Here is a 24,557-nt window from a genome sequence, read left to right as displayed (position 1 = left end):
TCGCTAGAACCCTTTGAATGATGATTTTTATTTATACTTGTAGTTAAAGTACATTTTTGAGTTTGAAAACATATTAAGACACAAACATAAGCCTGCTGCAAAGAATCTACGTCAAGATTTGTCTGCTCATTAATTCCTTGAATTATAAAAAGTACGTTCGGCATGCTTCAAGGAAAGGGTCGCTAAGAAGTAGACTGGACCACCTGGTCATATGCAAGATCTTTTGGGGCAACACGTAATATATTTTTCCCCTCACTAGCTCAGAAACACGTGTTTTGTCCTTTAATAGCAGCGGGTAAAAACGCATTTTATCCACTAGTGGGTAATGTAATTTGACCTTGAATAAAGTCAAATTAACTGCTTTAAAATTGATAAAAGTAGGTGAATCTAGTAATAAAGATGATTTACCACCTGTGGAACTACTGGAAGCAGTGATAAACGCATTTTTTGCGTTGTAGTTTCCTCGCTATTAGTGAGGGGAAAAGTTTTGTGTTACACTCGGGTGCAAATGTATTTTAGTTCTCGTGTGTTAAAAAACTTGCAAGTTCAGGATTTTATTCTCGAACCACCCGCATCGCTCGTGGTTCAACTATAGAATCCTTTCACTTGCTCGTTTTTCTATTCCACACTCGGCGTTAAAATACAACTTTGCCCCCTTGTATAACAAATAACTAATGTAGGTACTTAAAATGGTGGCCAGGTGAATTGTGTTATTGATCACAGATCTAATGATACTAATTTATTATTAAGCTAATCTCATCATTTTCCATTTTACTGCGGTCCATAATTGCATTGTAACTAAAAGTAAATTTTAAATATGTATTTTTAAACCTCTTTGAAGTTTCTTAAATAAAATGATTTAGTATATTTCTGATAATAACAGCTTCTACTTCGATAGCTTCAAAAAGTGTATCCGTCACCTAAATAATACTATTAATTATTTGAGCTGTTTAGTCATAAGTAAAGACTTAAGTATCGGTTTAATTAAAAGTTTTTCTTTTTATGAATTCAATAATTTGTTAAGTTTTAATTGGACTCTCGAAGCAAGCATTTTTATGTTTTATTTAGACATCATTTCAAAGTTTTCTTTTGTTAAATATTATGAATTACCAAAAAGCTTTGAAAATAATATTCTATGATAACATTAATCAATGAATGCATCTTTCAATGGGGGGGGGGGGGGGGTTAGATGACTTTATTGAAAAACAAACAAAAAAAAACAACTATAAATAAACTTAGAAATAAGAATATTCGAAATTATAATTAGACTGAAATTGTATTAATCTTAATTTAATTGCTGTTAAATAATTTTATTGATGAACGTGTAATATTTACAATATTATTAATAAAATGCCTATGTCTATGTCTATGTCTTAACGGCCTCTGATTAAAAATCATAAAAATATAATGATATTTCGTACGTAAGCACAGAAAAACTTCTTGCTACGAACTGACTCGTAACCACAACTGTAAACTTACTGAACAAGTGTGACAAAAAAGTGGTTAGTGTGCAAATATTAAATTTGCGACCGTTTTCACAACCACGAACTTTCAACAAACCCAGCGAAAATCTGAACAAGTTTCACGATGCGCGCTCCAGGGCACGTAGTCGCACAAAGTAACGCTCACGATAATATCTATTTCATAGCTATCTATCTCTATCGCTCTTGCGTATTGGCGCGACAGAGCTAGACTGCATTTCTGTTGGCGTCTGCCGTCGACGATTGCCATTCAGCCACGCCGGCAGCTGTTGCATAATGGAATTATGTAAAAAGCACTTTATATTTATTAATATAATTTTAAAATTTTAAATGTATTGTGACTTAAAATTTTATCAAAGTGGTGCGCTGTTTTAGGTCATTTAGTATTTTATGCAACACACTTTGAATTTGTACTACGAAACTTTGTCTCTAATTTTAAATGTACGTAGAACGGACCAAGACATGACGAATATTGTGGTTGTCGTATAAAGTAAGAGGACATTTTGAATCCTTTTCATAATGATTTTTAACTTTGTGTGCTCTAAGTCAAATTAAATAATACTTACATAACAACTCCAAAGTTTTTTCGATGTCCTCAGCATAGTTTCTCTAGTTGTGAATTTTGATATTTGGCTTTATTCATGTAAGATTTAGTAATTTTTTTGCAGTTTCCCTACGCCAGTTGGTTCTGCAAGATTATTTTATGACACGTGTGTTAAGTGGTGTATTGGTAAGGGCTTTGATCTGATCTGTCCAATGCATTAGGGAATATCTTCTTGACCTACATCCAACATCCATTGACCCATATTAGTCCATATCGCAGGCAAAATTATAATTGGGTAAACGTCCCGTCCCGTTTTATTACAAGTATCAAACGGCGTTAGCACAGTTAGTCTCATAAACGTTTAAATTAATTGCTCCAAGACTGCGGTTGCCTGATATCTGAGTCGACATTTACAAATCATTTTAATGAAATCACTTTGATTATGATTTTAAATGCAAAATGTCTATGAAAATGAGATGCTGTTTAGTACTTAACAGTTACAAAGACTGTGGTATCAAATAGTTGCCAACTTAGGTTGGCCAGCCTGACGGTCTACCCAGCGACGAAATATATATAATCATGTCGACGTCCGTATCGTGAAACTTGTTCAGATTTTCGCTGGGTTTGTTGAAAGTTCGTGGTTGTGAAAACGGTCGCAAATTTAATATTTGCACACTAACCACTTTTTTGTCACACTTGTTCAGTAAGTTTACAGTTGTGGTTACGAGTCAGTTCGTAGCAAGAAGTTTTTCTGTGCTTACGTACGAAATATCATTATATTTTTATGATTTTTAATCAGAGGCCGTTAAGACATAGACATAGACATAGGCATTTTATTAATAATATTGTAAATATTACACGTTCATCAATAAAATTATTTAACAGCAATTAAATTAAGATTAATACAATTTCAGTCTTATTATAATTTCGAATATTCTTATTTCTAAGTTTATTGATAGTTGTTTTCTTTTGTTTGTTTTTCAATAAAGTCATCTAACCCCCCCCCATTGAAAGATGCATTCATTGATTAATGTTATCATAGAATATTATTTTCAAAGCTTTTTGGTAATTCATAATATTTAACAAAAGAAAACTTTGAAATGATGTCTAAATAAAACATAAAAATGCTTGCTTCGAGAGTCCAATTAAAACTTAACAAATTATTGAATTCATAAAAAGAAAAACTTTTAATTAAACCGATACTTAAGTCTTTACTTATGACTAAACAGCTCAAATAATTAATAGTATTATTTAGGTGACGGATACGCTTTTTGAAGCTATCGAAGTAGAAGCTGTTATTATCAGAAATATACTAAATCATTTTATTTAAGAAACTTCAAAGAGGTTTAAAAATACATATTTAAAATTTACTTTTAGTTACAATGCAGTTATGGACCGCAGTAAAATGGAAAATGATGAGATTAGCTTAATAATAAATTAGTATCATTAGATCTGTGATCAATAACACAATTCACCTGGCCACCATTTTAAGTACCTACATTAGTTATTTGTTATACAAGGGGCAAAGTTGTATTTTAACGCCGAGTGTGGAATAGAAAAACGAGCAAGTGAAAGGATTCTATAGTTGAACCACGAGCGATGCGGGTGGTTCGAGAATAAAATCCTGAACTTGCAAGTTTTTTAACACACGAGAACTAAAATACATTTGCACCCGAGTGTAACACAAAACTTTTCCCCTCACTAATAGCGAGGAAACTACAACGCAAAAAATGCGTTTATCACTGCTTCCAGTAGTTCCACAGGTGGTAAATCATCTTTATTACTAGATTCACCTACTTTTATCAATTTTAAAGCAGTTAATTTGACTTTATTCAAGGTCAAATTACATTACCCACTAGTGGATAAAATGCGTTTTTACCCGCTGCTATTAAAGGACAAAACACGTGTTTCTGAGCTAGTGAGGGGAAAAATATATTACGTGTTGCCCCAAAAGATCTTGCATATGACCAGGTGGTCCAGTCTACTTCTTAGCGACCCTTTCCTTGAAGCATGCCGAACGTACTTTTTATAATTCAAGGAATTAATGAGCAGACAAATCTTGACGTAGATTCTTTGCAGCAGGCTTATGTTTGTGTCTTAATATGTTTTCAAACTCAAAAATGTACTTTAACTACAAGTATAAATAAAAATCATCATTCAAAGGGTTCTAGCGAGTCTAGATACTGTGGCCTTGATATCCTTTTTAGTATGCTGATTGGCACGTCAGTTCCAAAGTTACCAGAAACATTATTTGTGTCACGTGTATTAGAACTGCAGTATAAGTTGAATGAGTCTAGTTTAATATCATCTTCTAAGTCATAATGTTTAGATCCAACACGCCGTCGGATTCTGTCTGTATATGAATATAGATAATAACAGCAGTATAGTTATGCATGATATTAATGCTACTAATATTATGTTCGACGTCAACCTTGCTGTCAGTTGTTTTATAGATATCGTTAAATTTGTCGCCGTATTATTTGTTGTGTTTAAATTTGCAGATAGAGTTGTAGCTTTTTCGTTAGTTATCGTTGTTATTGAGTCTAGAGTTGGATTTGATGGATTTATTGTCTCTATTGAACTAAAATCATCCGCTGTAGATCCTTTCACACTTTCAGTGGTTTCAAAATTTGTAGCTCCGAAATTTGGAGATTTTGACATTTTGGTTGTCCTCAAGTCAATCACTTTAGATGATTTTGAAGTCCCAATTGTGATGATGTCAGTAGGAGACATGCTTGTAGATCCTTCAATACTATAAGTGGTAGTTGGAGTACTCTTAGTATTGTAAGCAGTAACACTTGGCGAACTGGTACTGGAATTTGGGATAGTATGTGTCATGTTTGAATCATTAGAAAGAGTTGTCACATCCGTAACGTTTTTGATAGCCATTTTCGAGGTATTGGAAGTTTCTGTCGTGCTATAAATCTGTACTTAAAATCCATGTATTAGCAGTTGAGTATCTAAATTTACTTTCAACCGTGCTAGCGGCTAAAGTAGTAGTTGATTCATTATTCTTTGTCAAATTGGAATTTAATGCGGAAGTTAAACCCGTAACATCTGTAGAACCAGTTACATAGTGTGTTTGTAGGTCTTCAGTACTGATATCTGGAGTAGGTATTCTATTAGTTTTTATGGTACTAGGATCTGTAGTCATTTTTGGCGAAGTTTTAATACCAATTATGCCGTCTGTAGTTGGTATTACCTCCTCAATCTCTGTGGTAGAAATGTATCCTGTAGCCAAAGTTGATCCTATTCCAGTATCTGTAGTGTATTCTATAGATGGAGATATTTTTGTATCCGCAGTAGAAGTAGAATATAGGTCGCAGTACGCAGCATTGGAACAAGTCAAATTGGAGGCAAACTCTTCTGTAGTTCTCATTGTACTGAGATTTAACGTTACAGTAGAAGCTTCTGTATTTTCTCTAGTTAAATTTATATTGTTTTTGGATAAAGGGCTAGGAATTGTAGTTTCACTGCTATTCTCAGTGGTGCTTGTTAGCAATGTAGGCGTGTCTGTAGTTGCAGAATCATTCGTAGTATTGTCTGTCATTGTTTTAATAAAGTCCATCGTAGTATTTATAGTACTGGCATCCATCAAAGGTACTGGCAACTCAGTAACTGTTATTAGTCCAGGTTCTCGTGTTGTTTTTGGTGAGATCGTCGATGTGTCCGGAAATCCATTCGTTAGTGAGTTGGTTACAAACATCCACAAAATGATGATCTGTCTATGGAGCATTTTTAACGTGTCTGAAAATATGTACTTATTTTACGACAGATAGTAAATATACACTTTTTGGATTAGGGGTTGCAAATGCATTCGCATTGTTTTATTAACGCGTAATTTTAATCTGTAACCCAGAAGCAAACATTTTGATTGCAAGTAAACATAAGCTCTCGCTTTCTTAGCTGCTGTTCTTATTATGATTGGATTATCCTAGTTAATTATTAATGTAGTTTAGAATATTTATAATATAAGTTAGTTTAAGATTTTTGCATGAATGTATTTGTAATTTAATTTGTGTTGCATACTTTTTAATCTGTTGAATAAATAGATAAATACTTGATACCACAAATGTGAATTGACTCGAGTTTGAATTCATGGCTTATTTTTACATCGCTCGTACTCTAAGAACAAATCAATTTATTTTCATTACAATCATTACATACACATTATTCTAGCATTTATTTCATGTTTATAGGTCGTTTGTTTTGAACGCACGCCAAATCGAGCTCGTCAAATTAAAACCGCAATGGAAAACTAATTTTGACATCCAATCGTCGAGCAGACTGCCGTTCACGGTACTAAATATGATACTTTTTCTTTCTATCTTGATATAGCTCTGTGGTCAAACGTCCCTAGGAGCGGCGCTCCAGATTTACCTAATATTTCATACATAATCTTCTGTCTCACGCGCGGAGCTATGACTAAACTTCTCTTTCGCTCTTACTGAATTTCGTATTAGAGAATGTACTGAATATTTCTCCATAGGAGCGCAATTCAAAGCGCTCCGTTGAGCGCGGTGCGTATGAAATTGTATAGGAAGGGAATTGGCGGATTAATATAGACTGTATAATGAACTTTTAAGAAATATAAGTAATTGTTTGATTGGACTTTTTTGCGATAGTTTTTATATAGTATAATACATTAATTTGAGGTACCATAATTGATGTATTACTATAGTTTAATTGTGATTATTTTTGGGAGTGCACCGCACAAGCGCACTTTAGGGCAAGCCGCTACTGGTTGAGTGGATGCACTGTATCCTGGCAGTCGGAGAAGCAGCCTACGGTTGCCTTATCATCAGCCGAAAGTGAATATATGGCTTTAGCGTCTGCCACGAAGGAAGCATGCTATTTACGTCGATTTATCCAGGAAATAACAGGTAAATTGCATATAGTTAACTTAGCTTCTGACAGTCAGAGTGCCATCAATCTCGTTCGAAATCCTGTACACCACAACAGGTCAAAGCACATCGACTGCAGGTTTCATTTCATTAGGGAGAAGGTCTCTAATAATGTTGTGAAATTAGAATATATCAAAAGTAGTGATATGCCTGCCGATGTACTTACTAAGCCACTAGGGCCTATAGTACATAAAAGGTGTATACTTAACTTAGGATTAGAAACTTAAGTTCTTGTTTTGTGTTTGTCTAGCACAACGTCGATTAAGGGCGGCTGTTGTAGTTTGTAACCTCTTTTGTGCTGACAAATATCGTTTTTATAAGTTCTAGTTCTATTGTTCCATTTTTTGATATATTTTTGTATAGCCGTCACTTCAAATAAAACACTCGTAGCAACAACATCTCTTTTTACTATTTTTTACAAATAACTTCCGTTATATTAGTTCTACAACACTAATTAATGAAAAAATACAAAGATAAGCATCAGAGTTCGAGTGGGGACTTGTAATGTGACGTCACTTCTAAGTATAAATTGTACCTATGCGTGACGTCACGCGAAAGTTCAACGCACTGTATCGTCGTCATTTTTCGTTAACGAGAAAAAAGAAAAAATACGCGTCTAAAATTTTTTGATAATCTAACCGACGGACTAATTAGTTTGTTTAGTCGTCTCGCCTATTATTTGATTCTGCGCCTTCGATCACCGTCAATAAAGTGTCATGAATAACGGAAGCTTGCTTAATGTTAGGAGCGAGGGTTAAAAATTTCACCACCCCTTTCCTAGTGGGTGTCAAAAAGTCTGGCTGGCAACCTGTCTATGTAACATATTTGTTTTCTTTCAACCCTTTTATTGTCTTGAGTTGCACTGAAACTTACAGATTCCTGTGCTCTGCCAACCCCGTTTGAGAATAGAGACGTGAGTGAGTGTTTATATATATATAAGTCTTCAACGGTGAGCATTTGGAAAAATGGAATACGTGTGGTGACATCGTTTTCGTAAAGTTATCACCTGATAGTGACGAGCTTTGCTTACTTTCTACTCTGTTTCTGCTTTTATTCATTCCCATAACCTGCGTTCGTAGCTGAATGCACATACGCTTACGAAACGCTCACGAAACGAATCTCTATCGCTCTTTCGTTTTGGTGCGATAGAGCCAGACTACCTTTCGCGGCGTTTCGTTTTCGTTTCGCGTCATAGAAATTCCATTCGGCTACGGGGCCTGATCGAGATACCAACTGCTAAAGGGATTTAAAATACAAATTGTAACAAAAATAGTGTAGAAGTCTGTGTTCCAATTTTAGAAGTTTTGTCAACCGAGTTCAGGAATTGGTGCTTAAACTGGATACATTACGAGTTTGCAACCCACAGATGCAACTTGGGTATACGTAAATAGGTATACGTGAAATGAAAAGGAATCAAGGAGAAAAAAAAACAATTCAATTGTTTTTAAGTTTAACAAAACTTTATTAGAATCCGGAATATAGATGTAGACGTTATACCCGCGATATTAAGAGACAAGTCATATCTCTTTCATCCTACGTTAATGACATAGAAAGTATAAATAAGATTATGTTTAGTCCCATGCGCCGGGGCAGTTGTAGTGGCGGTTGATGCGTTTCCAGTCCATGTCGGTGATGTACTCACGTTGACCCATCACACCCTCGAAGTCCTACAAAACAATAAAAGTACATTACTTCAATGACCAATAAACTTGCTGGATTATGAGTCTCAGTTGCGGGTAACTCAGTTTCCGTGATCATGATGCACGTCATTGGCATCGCAATAGAAATTGCAAGTTTTAATGGGTCTGCAACGTGCAACTGATAACCCTTGAGTTGCAGGCGTCCATAGGTTACGGTGAAAGCTTTCCATCAGGCAGACCGTATGGTTGTTTGCCACCGAAGTGGTATTAAAAAAATATCGGGAAATACTCGTATATCGGTATAGTGAAACTAACCGTGAAATTAATAATTCAAAACTGTTATTGCTCGATTTGCTGTTAAAAGCAGAAAAGTGTCATTTTATTCAAATCAACTTCTTCTTTAAATCCTGTTATTCTCTTGGTTCGAATCATATTCCTTCGTTGACTCCGGTAATTTGAAGAATATGCCTAACTAAAATCAGGTAATAACTAGGGATGTAGCGAGAGGGGGGTAAACCCAAACAAAGAAGGATGGATCTTGTGAAAGAGGATATCAGAAAGAGGGGAGTGCTAAGATGACGAAAGATAGAAAGGCATGAAAGAGGAAAACGAGTTGTACCGATCCCATATAACGTGGGATAAGGGTAGGAAGAAGAAAAATAAGTAGTAGGTAATAACTATCCTATCAAAATTACAAAATCGAGTTTTTACCTGGAGAGCTACAATGGTAGGAAGACCGTTGACGGAGAACGCTCTGGCAGGGTATTGCAGGCAGCTCACGTAGTCATAGGGCAATCCGTAGTTGGTCACGTTGACGGGACTTTCTTTCATGAAGTTCTCCTCCATGCCTGAAATAGTGCTTGTAAGTAATACTCGTACACTGAACACAAATAACATTTCAAGAATTATGAACCGAAAAATCTAAAACCCGTTCTGTGTCATGCCGAGTTCAAAAGTCCTCGTCATATTACTAGTAACAGCGGTGCATTTTTTTGACGCAGTAGTAATGCAGTTACACTTGAAGTGTGGTCATCTAAACTACCCAGGTATTTTAGATCGATGATTGTGGTACTCGCTGTTGCTTTACCTTCTCTTAGTGATATAGGTAAAACTTTTCCCATACAATAAACTCACTCAGGTTTTGCTCTCTTTGCCGTTCATGACCGCGCATCCGCATTAGGTAATTTCAGGTCAGGTCCTCATGGTAGGAATGAGACAGCAGTATTAAATGAGACAAGAGATAATGGAACTTACCAGGTTGGATGTTCTCAAAGGCGATTCTGATGTAGTCATCTCTGTCATGGGTCGCTTGCATATGGTAGAATCCGAGGATGTGCATCCACTCGTGCACGATGGAGGCGTGGCGGAAGCAGCCGACTCCAGAGGTGTTGCGGGCCACGTTGTAGGAGTGGGCGCCTCTGGCCTCCCAGTAGCCGATATCGGCCCAACAACCGCCGGCGATACCCTGGGGAGACAAGAAATTTCGGTAAACACAAAATAGAACGTTTTAGAATAAATCCACACTATGTTGGCGACAATATTTACAGCCTCGCTGGGGAAATTATTATTTTAAACATTTACTTCGACGAAATTATGACGTTTACTTAACCCTTGCTCAGACGCCTATCAAAATCGGCGCTATCATATCTTGGCTTGACTGTAAAAATTATTGTTTTTCTAGTCTTAACGGTTCCCTTAAACAGTCGATTGCCCAGAAAGCAGCGGTGGAGAACTTGCGTCAAACTGAGGCGCACCTATACAGACCAAAGGTTGCTTAGTAGCTTATTACTAAACTTTACTTTTTTTTTACTTATCCTATTGAAAGTGTCCCACTGCTGGGCAAAGACCCCTTGGTTATCCATGACTCCCGATTCTCGGTTTCCTTCGGCTAGTGTCCAGGAAGGCGTCATGGTCGTCCCGCCATCTTTGCCTATGCCTAGGCCTGCCCACGCTTTATCATCGGCATCAACTTGTTGGCTATGTTAGTTAGGATAGGTACATTCTATAGACGTGGCCGGCCTAGTCCCATTTAAGCCTAGCGGTTTTTTTGCCAACATCAGCAATGAGAGTCTTGGAGCGCAGCGTGGTGTTACAACGCGATCGGTCCTTCTAACACCTAGAATGCTGCGCTCCAGAGCGCGGTGGCGAACCTTCAGTTTAGACTTCTGCTTCTCTATAGGTTAGGACAGGTAGAATAGTTACAGGCGTTATCGACACGATCTTCGACTTCTTCATCTTGCCTTTTGCAAAGAGACTACTCGTAATTGGCTCGAGTAAATGAATTCGTCGACGTATTAGTATAGTTGGCCCGTCTACCTCGACCATACGCTGTCATTCAAGCTATGTGGCTGAACACTTACAGTCACACGGACGTAAGCGGTGTCGTTCGGCTCACGGTAGCGGAACTTGACGCAAGTGTGACGCTCAATGTCTGCGATAGCCTCTTCGATGTCCGCTACCTGCTGGGGGTCTGGAAAAGCCAAGTTTAGTATTTGAATCGGAAAATTCACCCCAAGCATATAGATATAGTAGAAGCCATCTTGGAGAGAGACCTGTAGGTAACGGATAAATACTTCCAGCGCCCAACGGTTAGACTTACTTTATCTGGTTGGAGGGCAATCAAATACCATGTGACAAATTGTCTGTTCCCGAACTCCATTCGATTATGACATTGACCAATAATTTGGCTGAATCATACACAAATATTTACGGATTAGCGTAATACTAAAAGATAAACTATATAAAGTAGGTAATAGGCTTATCTTGATATTAAATACATGAACTTATGTGATTCATAATTGAGCCCATAATTATATATATTCTACTGCTGGGTACATAATGCTGCTGGGGATAAGATGGCTAAGGGCTACAGTCCCCATGCTAGTCTTACAGACTTGTGATGTGTTGTTGGAAGAATCATAACACAGAATACTCACCAAAAGTTGGTCCCTCACCGAATTCCCAAATCACAGTGTTGTCCGGCCACTTGGTATCAGGCCAGGTGTACGCGTTACGGCCCATGGCATACTCTTGCACCATAGCCTCGATCTGCCAGTCGTCTAGCACGATGTCGCCTTCGAACTTGCCGCTGTACAACTCCGGGTTGTCTAATAGGGGGAGACCCCGTTAATGGGGAGGTCTTGCGGGATAGACCAGCATTCTCTGTGAATTAATACATAGTAATTACATTTTGGACAGTTGAAGAAGACCTGCCAACTGCTGATGCTGTTGTTATTAGTGGTTTGAGCCACCGTACAAGGTCTGTCCCCAGAGAGAACTAGGATTAAGGGAAGCAGGAAAAAGAGGACTTATAATTGATATGTCCGGAATATAAATATTAGGAGTACCTAGGTATGCGAGAAGTATCTCGCGGACGCTTTGGCATAATAGATATAAATGTGGTTATTTGTGTGTAGATTAGCCCTTTTTGAAAACTCCTAAAGAAATATAAGAGGTTTCAAATGAGCTGGCCACCCTTGGAGTTACTTGCGAGTTAGTGATGTTCTTTAGGTACACGACGCCCTGTAAGGGCACACAATACTCTTAAAGCTATCTATTACAATGTACCCGTCTAATGAATTTATCTATTACAATTTTATTATATATTTGTAATTTATTTATATATTGGGAAGCGCATCGTGACTTTATTTTCACATCAGAATTTTAAAAACATCACACTGTTGTTTGACCATACTGTGTCATCACTATATTGGCACAAATGACATTAACACTTACCCTTCTGGGTATTTTCCAAGAAACTCCTAAAAGCCTGGATTTCCTCCCTAGACCTAGCTAAAGGGGGGGAGGCCAAGGCTACCCCTAAGCAGCAAACGACAGCATATAATCGCATCATTTCGTCTATATACAGCTTATTTTGTTTCATGGACTATATATAATCTTTACTTATCATTATCAAACCCTGTGTATCTTAAGATAAATTTACTAATTAATTAACGTTTGACACTTCTTCCGGGTTTTTCGTAAATACATATATGCAGTCATAGAGTAACCTTTGCGACGATAGGACACTAGTTTGCGAACGATCGCTTACCCGAATATTAGACTTTGACTATGTAGTATGTAGAGGAGAAGTTTCACGTACTTACGTAAGGAGCAAGTACTTTAATAGCATACTTGAAAACAGTCTATACTTGCTTATACTCGCTCGCAACGCTTATCGTCTCTTTGCTTTACTTTAGATTCGTTCAGAACCCGCATTTATAAATGGGATGCTTTTGAAAATACCAAATTACTTATGTTCACAAAAATGCTTCGTTTTACTATTTTGTTATACTAATACTTAAGGCGCTATTGACACTGATTCCATTCGATTAAACTGTTTTTGTCGCTCGAATTATACGCAGCCTCCATAGTGAGCGTCCAATCGCTGTATCCATACAGTTAGTCATGGTGCATGGTGGGTTATAGTGGTGAGTCTTTCTTTAGGCCTTGTGTAATGCCAGGGGCGTTTCTTTCGTAGGTACATCCGGGGCGGCCTCGCATGTATGGCAACACTCTCATATTAATATCAATCTGATGTATGTACTTATGACGTTTCGATAGTATATGCTGATCTCAGGGTTAAACAAGTATATAGGTATTTAATGTTCACTTTGTATCTTGCATGCTTTGTTGCATGTTAATTATACGATGTAATGTCAAAATATTACGAAAAGTGGCCCGCCGAGTTTCTTGCCGGTCCCATAGTGGATACCCCCCTCCCAACTGAGGGGGGACTGAAATCTTCTCGAGGCTGAGGCGTAGGGTTAGAGCCGGCGTAGCTTTATTTGACGTACATAAGCGTATTGTAATATGCCTACTTGAAAAATAAATATTTCTTTTTCATTTTATCATTACGTTGACCCTTCTGTACAATTGGTTCACTGGCCTTCCCCATTGTAATGATTATTAGGATTAATATCTTATCAAATATTCTAACTACGCATTAAATATGGTCTGTATCAAGTTTAGGTTATCATGACTGATCATATAAATCAGGGTCATTTATCGATAACATGTTTTAAAGTATTGGGTTGGTAAGAAAGTAATGAGCGAATCATAACCAATATTGTAATTTTTATTTAATTTATTATTTTAATCATTTATCAAAAATATAACGGCCTTCGTTATCTACTACTTGTCTCCATCGTTCTGGTAAAGAATGAATAGCATCGGCGAAGAAGTTCTTAGGTTTAGATTCAAAAAACTCAGCTATGTACTGTCGTAGATGGGCTTGATCATCGAACTTTTTTCATTCAAGGCATTGCTTAGCGATCTGAACAATGCGTAATCCGTAGGTGCCAAGTCTGGAGAGTACGGTGGATGAGGTATCACTTTCCAACCTAGCTCCAATAGCTTTAGCCGAGTCACTTATGCAATGTGTGGGCGAGCATTGTCGTGTAAGAAAAAACTTTAGCATGCTGTGGACGATTCTGACAGATTTTTTGGTTTAAATTTTCAAGCTGATTACAGTATACTGATGCGGTAACAGTCATTCCACTTGGTAGGAGTTCCCAGTGAATAATACCATGAATATCCCACCAAACGGAGAGCATAACTTTTTTCGGGTGAGGCTCTGTTTTTGGTGCCTCTATTCCTTTTTCGTTTGGAGCTAGCCACTGACGTTTGCGTGTGTGATTTATATATAAGACCCATTTTTCATCTCCAGTGATAAGATGGTCCAACCAGTTGAATGTGCGGCAAAAAGACAGAAGTTGTATGCAGATATCGGCACGGCGGTTTAGTTGATCTCTATCAAGTTCGTGCGGTATCCAAACACTGTATTAAATTTGTAGTTTTTTCCCAACTCGTGTAAATGTGTTTCTATGGTGACATGAGAGCAGCCTAACTCGGTAGCAAGAGTACGACTCGTTAGCCTCGGTTCTCCTTCAATTAAGGTTTTTAATTTGGCTACATCAATCTTCACCAGTCGACCAGACTTAGGTTGATCTGATAATGAAAAGTCGCCACTACGAAACCGCTGGAACCATCGTTTCGCCGTGGCCTCAGACACAACTTCAGGAGCAACACGCTGACATATATTACGCACTGCTTCGGCGGCTGAATGGGCAGACTGAAATTCATATAGTAAGCAATGCCTTACATGCACTTTTAATTCGTCCATTTTCTTCCTTATATTAGCTCAGCGACAGCTAGTGAATGACTGACGAGAAACTGTGCGACTCACCCTTTATATACTTTCGACCATAGAAGATTCTAGAAGTCTCTCAAAAATTTTATGTAGAATTCAATCGATCGCTCATTACTTTCTTACCAACCCAATAATAGAAACTTATCCATAAATACGTATTAGGGTTATACCAAAGATAATATGATACCGTATAAAATGAGAGAAAAATATACCTACCACGGAATCATCAAGAAAAAAATATGTCGTCTCTCCTTTGGGTTGATAGACGTTCGGTTGACTATAACGATAGGTATTTAGCAATTTTAAAACGTAACAGTTAGTCATATGGGTCAAATAGTTAGAACTGATATTCTAAATCCCATGTCGAGAGATCTGATGGTAATGTGACTACACCTATAGGTATTTATCCAATCTCTTTGTGTGTCACACTGGAAGGGTAGGACAGATGGCACCACTCCGAAGTGTAGAAAAAAACATTGAAAAGTTTATGTAATTTGACATAGATGGCTGGTCTTAGTGCAAGAAATAAAAATATCAATGATGAAAAATTTAAATTGAATACAAACATCTCTGGTGATAAATGATTTGGGATTACAATGACGATTTTCCTTAAGCGGATATAATGCATGTTGTATTTCCTTAAATTGAATCATTGTGGTAAATATATCTGACGTTAGTTCATATTCATTATTAATTCGAGAGAATATTGTAAAATACACTTCGATAATAACTTCACAGTGACAGTTTGTGTAAAACCCCATTCGGTAAAGGAGTTCTGTGTTATAATCATCGAACCAACACTGTAAATAATTTATGTGTAAGTATTTTTGAAGTTAATCATTAACACTAGTATTTCTTATAAACTGACAAAGATACCATAGGTACACTAAAGCGGCGGTCGAGGTGGTGTAGCGGTTTATCACGTCAGCCGCGTTAGCTGGAGACCCGGGTTCGATTCCCGGCTTCGCCACCAATGGGCTTGATCGCTTTTTCTTTAGGTATCTATTTCAGTTTATAATTTTTATATAGTAGTGTTACTACTTAAAAAAATAATAATAATTTGATTTGTTTCCTACATCGCTAGTATTTCTGTTTTGTATTATTTTTGGTTTGTGCAAATTAAGCCCAAATAATGAAGATATAGCAACTTAAGTACTATTGAGTAGAAAGTGCACAGTGGGTTCAATTGTGTTGTGGGCGATGGTCTGTCTAGCATTCGTGTCAACGCAACATCACCGTTTTTGTTCAACCCCTTGTTTACTAAAGACTGGTTACTAAGAATGTCACTGAAACCTGAGAAGTTTAATTTGCCCTGACTACACCCCTTATTGGGTGTAAGCGAGAGCTTATGTTTACTTGCAATCAAAATGTTTGCTTCTGGGTTACAGATTAAAATTACGCGTTAATAAAACAATGCGAATGCATTTGCAACCCCTAAACCAAAAAGTGTATATTTACTATCTGTCGTAAAATAAGTACATATTTTCAGACACGTTAAAAATGCTCCATAGACAGATCATCATTTTGTGGATGTTTGTAACCAACTCACTAACGAATGGATTTCCGGACACATCGACGATCTCACCAAAAACAACACGAGAACCTGGACTAATAACAGTTACTGAGTTGCCAGTACCTTTGATGGATGCCAGTACTATAAATACTACGATGGACTTTATTAAAACAATGACAGACAATACTACGAATGATTCTGCAACTACAGACACGCCTACATTGCTAACAAGCACCACTGAGAATAGCAGTGAAACTACAATTCCTAGCCCTTTATCCAAAAACAATATAAATTTAACTAGAGAAAATACAGAAGCTTCTACTGTAACGTTAAATCTCAGTACAATGAGAACTACAGAAGAGTTTGCCTCCAATTTGACTTGTTCCAATGCTGCGTACTGCGACCTATATTCTACTTCTACTGCGGATACAAAAATATCTCCATCTATAGAATACACTACAGATACTGGAATAGGATCAACTTTGGCTACAGGATACATTTCTACCACAGAGATTGAGGAGGTAATACCAACTACAGACGGCATAATTGGTATTAAAACTTCGCCAAAAATGACTACAGATCCTAGTACCATAAAAACTAATAGAATACCTACTCCAGATATCAGTACTGAAGACCTACAAACACACTATGTAACTGGTTCTACAGATGTTACGGGTTTAACTTCCGCATTAAATTCCAATTTGACAAAGAATAATGAATCAACTACTACTTTAGCCGCTAGCACGGTTGAAAGTAAATTTAGATACTCAACTGCTAATACATGGATTTTAAGTACAGATTTATAGCACGACAGAAACTTCCAATACCTCGAAAATGGCTATCAAAAACGTTACGGATGTGACAACTCTTTCTAATGATTCAAACATGACACATACTATCCCAAATTCCAGTACCAGTTCGCCAAGTGTTACTGCTTACAATACTAAGAGTACTCCAACTACCACTTATAGTATTGAAGGATCTACAAGCATGTCTCCTACTGACATCATCACAATTGGGACTTCAAAATCATCTAAAGTGATTGACTTGAGGACAACCAAAATGTCAAAATCTCCAAATTTCGGAGCTACAAATTTTGAAACCACTGAAATGTGGGTTATAGTGGTGAGTCTTTCTTTAGGCCTTGTGTAATGCCAGGGGCGTTTCTTTCGTACATCCGGGGCGGCCTCGCATGTATGGCAACACTCTCATATTAATATCAATCTGATGTATGTACTTATGACGTTTCGATAGTATATGCTGATCTCAGGGTTAAACAAGTATATAGGTATTTAATGTTCACTTTGTATCTTGCATGCTTTGTTGCATGTTAATTATACGATGTAATGTCAAAAATACTGACATCATCACAATTGGGACTTCAAAATCATCTAAAGTGATTGACTTGAGGACAACCAAAATGTCAAAATCTCCAAATTTCGGAGCTACAAATTTTGAAACCACTGAAAGTGTGAAAGGATCTACAGCGGATGATTTTAGTTCAATAGAGACAATAAATCCATCAAATCCAACTCTAGACTCAATAACAACGATAACTAACGAAAAAGCTACAACTCTATCTGCAAATTTAAACACAACAAATAATACGGCGACAAATTTAACGATATCTATAAAACAACTGACAGCAAGGTTGACGTCGAACATAATATTAGTAGCATTAATATCATGCATAACTATACTGCTGTTATTATCTATATTCATATACAGACAGAATCCGACGGCGTGTTGGATCTAAACATTATGACTTAGAAGATGATATTAAACTAGACTCATTCAACTTATACTGCAGTTCTAATACACGTGACACAAATAATGTTTCTGGTAACTTTGGAACTGACGTGCCAATCAGCATACTAAAAAGGATATCAAGGCCACAGTATCTAGACTCGCTAGAACCCTTTGAATGATGATTTTTATTTATACTTGTAGTTAAAGTACATTTTTGAGTTTGAAAACATATTAAGACACAAACATAAGCCTGCTGCAAAGAATCTACGTCAAGATTTGTCTGCTCATTAATTCCTTGAATTATAAAAAGTACGTTCGGCATGCTTCAAGGAAAGGGTCGCTAAGAAGTAGACTGGACCACCTGGTCATATGCAAGATCTTTTGGGGCAACACGTAATATATTTTTCCCCTCACTAGCTCAGAAACACGTGTTTTGTCCTTTAATAGCAGCGGGTAAAAACGCATTTTATCCACTAGTGGGTAATGTAATTTGACCTTGAATAAAGTCAAATTAACTGCTTTAAAATTGATAAAAGTAGGTGAATCTAGTAATAAAGATGATTTACCACCTGTGGAACTACTGGAAGCAGTGATAAACGCATTTTTTGCGTTGTAGTTTCCTCGCTATTAGTGAGGGGAAAAGTTTTGTGTTACACTCGGGTGCAAATGTATTTTAGTTCTCGTGTGTTAAAAAACTTGCAAGTTCAGGATTTTATTCTCGAACCACCCGCATCGCTCGTGGTTCAACTATAGAATCCTTTCACTTGCTCGTTTTTCTATTCCACACTCGGCGTTAAAATACAACTTTGCCCCTTGTATAACAAATAACTAATGTAGGTACTTAAAATGGTGGCCAGGTGAATTGTGTTATTGATCACAGATCTAATGATACTAATTTATTATTAAGCTAATCTCATCATTTTCCATTTTACTGCGGTCCATAATTGCATTGTAACTAAAAGTAAATTTTAAATATGTATTTTTAAACCTCTTTGAAGTTTCTTAAATAAAATGATTTAGTATATTTCTGATAATAACAGCTTCTACTTCGATAGCTTCAAAAAGTGTATCCGTCACCTAAATAATACTATTAATTATTTGAGCTGTTTAGTCATAAGTAAAGACTTAAGTATCGGTTTAATTAAAAGTTTTTCTTTTTATGAATTCAATAATTTGTTAAGTTTTAATTGGACTCTCGAAGCAAGCATTTTTATGTTTTATTTAGACATCATTTCAAAGTTTTCTTTTGTTAAATATTATGAATTACCAAAAAGCTTTGAAAATAATATTCTATGATAACATTAATCAATGAATGCATCTTTCAATGGGGGGGGGGGGGGGGGGGGTTAGATTAATTTATTGAAAAACAAACAAAAAAAAACAACTATAAATAAACTTAGAAATAAGAATATTCGAAATTATAATTAGACTGAAATTGTATTAATCTTAATTTAATTGCTGTTAAATAATTTTATTGATGAACGTGTAATATTTACAATATTATTAATAAAATGCCTATGTCTATGTCTATGTCTTAACGGCCTCTGATTAAAAATCATAAAAATATAATGATATTTCGTACGTAAGCACAGAAAAACTTCTTGCTACGAACTGACTCGTAACCACAACTGTAAACTTACTGAACAAGTGTGACAAAAAAGTGGTTAGTGTGCAAATATTAAATTTGCGACCGTTTTCACAACCACGAACTTTCAACAAACCCAGCGAAAATCTGAACAAGTTTCACGATGCGCGCTCCAGGGCACGTAGTCGCACAAAGTAACGCTCACGATAATATCTATTTCATAGCTATCTATCTCTATCGCTCTTGCGTATTGGCGCGACAGAGCTAGACTGCATTTCTGTTGGCGTCTGCCGTCGACGATTGCCATTCAGCCACGCCGGCAGCTGTTGCATAATGGAATTATGTAAAAAGCACTTTATATTTATTAATATAATTTTAAAATTTTAAATGTATTGTGACTTAAAATTTTATCAAAGTGGTGCGCTGTTTTAGGTCATTTAGTATTTTATGCAACACACTTTGAATTTGTACTACGAAACTTTGTCTCTAATTTTAAATGTACGTAGAACGGACCAAGACATGACGAATATTGTGGTTGTCGTATAAAGTAAGAGGACATTTTGAATCCTTTTCATAATGATTTTTAACTTTGTGTGCTCTAAGTCAAATTAAATAATACTTACATAACAACTCCAAAGTTTTTTCGATGTCCTCAGCATAGTTTCTCTAGTTGTGAATTTTGATATTTGGCTTTATTCATGTAAGATTTAGTAATTTTTTTGCAGTTTCCCTACGCCAGTTGGTTCTGCAAGATTATTTTATGACACGTGTGTTAAGTGGTGTATTGGTAAGGGCTTTGATCTGATCTGTCCAATGCATTAGGGAATATCTTCTTGACCTACATCCAACATCCATTGACCCATATTAGTCCATATCGCAGGCAAAATTATAATTGGGTAAACGTCCCGTCCCGTTTTATTACAAGTATCAAACGGCGTTAGCACAGTTAGTCTCATAAACGTTTAAATTAATTGCTCCAAGACTGCGGTTGCCTGATATCTGAGTCGACATTTACAAATCATTTTAATGAAATCACTTTGATTATGATTTTAAATGCAAAATGTCTATGAAAATGAGATGCTGTTTAGTACTTAACAGTTACAAAGACTGTGGTATCAAATAGTTGCCAACTTAGGTTGGCCAGCCTGACGGTCTACCCAGCGACGAAATATATATAATCATGTCGACGTCCGTATCGTGAAACTTGTTCAGATTTTCGCTGGGTTTGTTGAAAGTTCGTGGTTGTGAAAACGGTCGCAAATTTAATATTTGCACACTAACCACTTTTTTGTCACACTTGTTCAGTAAGTTTACAGTTGTGGTTACGAGTCAGTTCGTAGCAAGAAGTTTTTCTGTGCTTACGTACGAAATATCATTATATTTTTATGATTTTTAATCAGAGGCCGTTAAGACATAGACATAGACATAGGCATTTTATTAATAATATTGTAAATATTACACGTTCATCAATAAAATTATTTAACAGCAATTAAATTAAGATTAATACAATTTCAGTCTTATTATAATTTCGAATATTCTTATTTCTAAGTTTATTGATAGTTGTTTTCTTTTGTTTGTTTTTCAATAAAGTCATCTAACCCCCCCCCCCATTGAAAGATGCATTCATTGATTAATGTTATCATAGAATATTATTTTCAAAGCTTTTTGGTAATTCATAATATTTAACAAAAGAAAACTTTGAAATGATGTCTAAATAAAACATAAAAATGCTTGCTTCGAGAGTCCAATTAAAACTTAACAAATTATTGAATTCATAAAAAGAAAAACTTTTAATTAAACCGATACTTAAGTCTTTACTTATGACTAAACAGCTCAAATAATTAATAGTATTATTTAGGTGACGGATACGCTTTTTGAAGCTATCGAAGTAGAAGCTGTTATTATCAGAAATATACTAAATCATTTTATTTAAGAAACTTCAAAGAGGTTTAAAAATACATATTTAAAATTTACTTTTAGTTACAATGCAGTTATGGACCGCAGTAAAATGGAAAATGATGAGATTAGCTTAATAATAAATTAGTATCATTAGATCTGTGATCAATAACACAATTCACCTGGCCACCATTTTAAGTACCTACATTAGTTATTTGTTATACAAGGGGGCAAAGTTGTATTTTAACGCCGAGTGTGGAATAGAAAAACGAGCAAGTGAAAGGATTCTATAGTTGAACCACGAGCGATGCGGGTGGTTCGAGAATAAAATCCTGAACTTGCAAGTTTTTTAACACACGAGAACTAAAATACATTTGCACCCGAGTGTAACACAAAACTTTTCCCCTCACTAATAGCGAGGAAACTACAACGCAAAAAATGCGTTTATCACTGCTTCCAGTAGTTCCACAGGTGGTAAATCATCTTTATTACTAGATTCACCTACTTTTATCAATTTTAAAGCAGTTAATTTGACTTTATTCAAGGTCAAATTACATTACCCACTAGTGGATAAAATGCGTTTTTACCCGCTGCTATTAAAGGACAAAACACGTGTTTCTGAGCTAGTGAGGGGAAAAATATATTACGTGTTGCCCCAAAAGATCTTGCATATGACCAGGTGGTCCAGTCTACTTCTTAGCGACCCTTTCCTTGAAGCATGCCGAACGTACTTTTTATAATTCAAGGAATTAATGAGCAGACAAATCTTGACGTAGATTCTTTGCAGCAGGCTTATGTTTGTGTCTTAATATGTTTTCAAACTCAAAAATGTACTTTAACTACAAGTATAAATAAAAATCATCATTCAAAGGGTTCTAGCGAGTCTAGATACTGTGGCCTTGATATCCTTTTTAGTATGCTGATTGGCACGTCAGTTCCAAAGTTACCAGAAACATTATTTGTGTCACGTGTATTAGAACTGCAGTATAAGTTGAATGAGTCTAGTTTAATATCATCTTCTAAGTCATAATGTTTAGATCCAACACGCCGTCGGATTCTGTCTGTATATGAATATAGATAATAACAGCAGTATAGTTATGCATGATATTAATGCTACTAATATTATGTTCGACGTCAACCTTGCTGTCAGTTGTTTTATAGATATCGTTAAATTTGTCGCCGTATTATTTGTTGTGTTTAAATTTGCAGATAGAGTTGTAGCTTTTTCGTTAGTTATCGTTGTTATTGAGTCTAGAGTTGGATTTGATGGATTTATTGTCTCTATTGAACTAAAATCATCCGCTGTAGATCCTTTCACACTTTCAGTGGTTTCAAAATTTGTAGCTCCGAAATTTGGAGATTTTGACATTTTGGTTGTCCTCAAGTCAATCACTTTAGATGATTTTGAAGTCCCAATTGTGATGATGTCAGTAGGAGACATGCTTGTAGATCCTTCAATACTATAAGTGGTAGTTGGAGTACTCTTAGTATTGTAAGCAGTAACACTTGGCGAACTGGTACTGGAATTTGGGATAGTATGTGTCATGTTTGAATCATTAGAAAGAGTTGTCACATCCGTAACGTTTTTGATAGCCATTTTCGAGGTATTGGAAGTTTCTGTCGTGCTATAAATCTGTACTTAAAATCCATGTATTAGCAGTTGAGTATCTAAATTTACTTTCAACCGTGCTAGCGGCTAAAGTAGTAGTTGATTCATTATTCTTTGTCAAATTGGAATTTAATGCGGAAGTTAAACCCGTAACATCTGTAGAACCAGTTACATAGTGTGTTTGTAGGTCTTCAGTACTGATATCTGGAGTAGGTATTCTATTAGTTTTTATGGTACTAGGATCTGTAGTCATTTTTGGCGAAGTTTTAATACCAATTATGCCGTCTGTAGTTGGTATTACCTCCTCAATCTCTGTGGTAGAAATGTATCCTGTAGCCAAAGTTGATCCTATTCCAGTATCTGTAGTGTATTCTATAGATGGAGATATTTTTGTATCCGCAGTAGAAGTAGAATATAGGTCGCAGTACGCAGCATTGGAACAAGTCAAATTGGAGGCAAACTCTTCTGTAGTTCTCATTGTACTGAGATTTAACGTTACAGTAGAAGCTTCTGTATTTTCTCTAGTTAAATTTATATTGTTTTTGGATAAAGGGCTAGGAATTGTAGTTTCACTGCTATTCTCAGTGGTGCTTGTTAGCAATGTAGGCGTGTCTGTAGTTGCAGAATCATTCGTAGTATTGTCTGTCATTGTTTTAATAAAGTCCATCGTAGTATTTATAGTACTGGCATCCATCAAAGGTACTGGCAACTCAGTAACTGTTATTAGTCCAGGTTCTCGTGTTGTTTTTGGTGAGATCGTCGATGTGTCCGGAAATCCATTCGTTAGTGAGTTGGTTACAAACATCCACAAAATGATGATCTGTCTATGGAGCATTTTTAACGTGTCTGAAAATATGTACTTATTTTACGACAGATAGTAAATATACACTTTTTGGATTAGGGGTTGCAAATGCATTCGCATTGTTTTATTAACGCGTAATTTTAATCTGTAACCCAGAAGCAAACATTTTGATTGCAAGTAAACATAAGCTCTCGCTTTCTTAGCTGCTGTTCTTATTATGATTGGATTATCCTAGTTAATTATTAATGTAGTTTAGAATATTTATAATATAAGTTAGTTTAAGATTTTTGCATGAATGTATTTGTAATTTAATTTGTGTTGCATACTTTTTAATCTGTTGAATAAATAGATAAATACTTGATACCACAAATGTGAATTGACTCGAGTTTGAATTCATGGCTTATTTTTACATCGCTCGTACTCTAAGAACAAATCAATTTATTTTCATTACAATCATTACATACACATTATTCTAGCATTTATTTCATGTTTATAGGTCGTTTGTTTTGAACGCACGCCAAATCGAGCTCGTCAAATTAAAACCGCAATGGAAAACTAATTTTGACATCCAATCGTCGAGCAGACTGCCGTTCACGGTACTAAATATGATACTTTTTCTTTCTATCTTGATATAGCTCTGTGGTCAAACGTCCCTAGGAGCGGCGCTCCAGATTTACCTAATA

General features: G+C 36.1%; 2 protein-coding genes across 2 annotated transcripts; one reads left to right on the top strand and one right to left on the bottom strand.

Annotated features, from left to right (window-relative positions):
* Positions 1 to 8,367: 8,367 nt before the first annotated feature.
* On the bottom strand, positions 8,368 to 11,692 carry LOC125229151 (zinc metalloproteinase nas-14-like; the record flags this gene model as incomplete). The annotated part of the gene is made up of 5 exons (XM_048133931.1): positions 8,368 to 8,596; positions 9,281 to 9,417; positions 9,824 to 10,034; positions 10,930 to 11,039; positions 11,506 to 11,692. Coding segments are annotated over 5 exons (741 nt in total), but the record flags the coding sequence as incomplete, so codon positions are not given.
* A 3,391-nt stretch (positions 11,693 to 15,083) lies between these two features.
* LOC125229150 lies at positions 15,084 to 17,180 on the top strand. The gene is made up of 3 exons (XM_048133930.1): positions 15,084 to 15,537; positions 16,210 to 16,754; positions 17,145 to 17,180. The coding sequence occupies exons 1-3, from the start codon at positions 15,534 to 15,536 to the stop codon at positions 17,178 to 17,180; spliced, it is 585 nt and encodes a 194-aa protein (XP_047989887.1). The 5' UTR covers positions 15,084 to 15,533.
* Positions 17,181 to 24,557: the final 7,377 nt, after the last annotated feature.

The sequence above is a fragment of the Leguminivora glycinivorella genome, chromosome 8, assembly GCF_023078275.1.
Source record: "Leguminivora glycinivorella isolate SPB_JAAS2020 chromosome 8, LegGlyc_1.1, whole genome shotgun sequence".
In the NCBI taxonomy this organism is placed as follows: Eukaryota; Metazoa; Arthropoda; class Insecta; order Lepidoptera; family Tortricidae; genus Leguminivora; species Leguminivora glycinivorella.
The sequence above is the reverse complement of the archived record's forward strand: the minus strand, read 5'-3'. Positions and strand labels throughout refer to the sequence as shown.

Bases quoted from the DNA above. Each gene is read 5' to 3' on its own strand.
- LOC125229150 (XM_048133930.1), top strand. The intron at 16,755-17,144 runs GTAATACCAACT...CCCAAATTCCAG, and splicing joins CTACCACAGAGATTGAGGAG to TACCAGTTCGCCAAGTGTTA.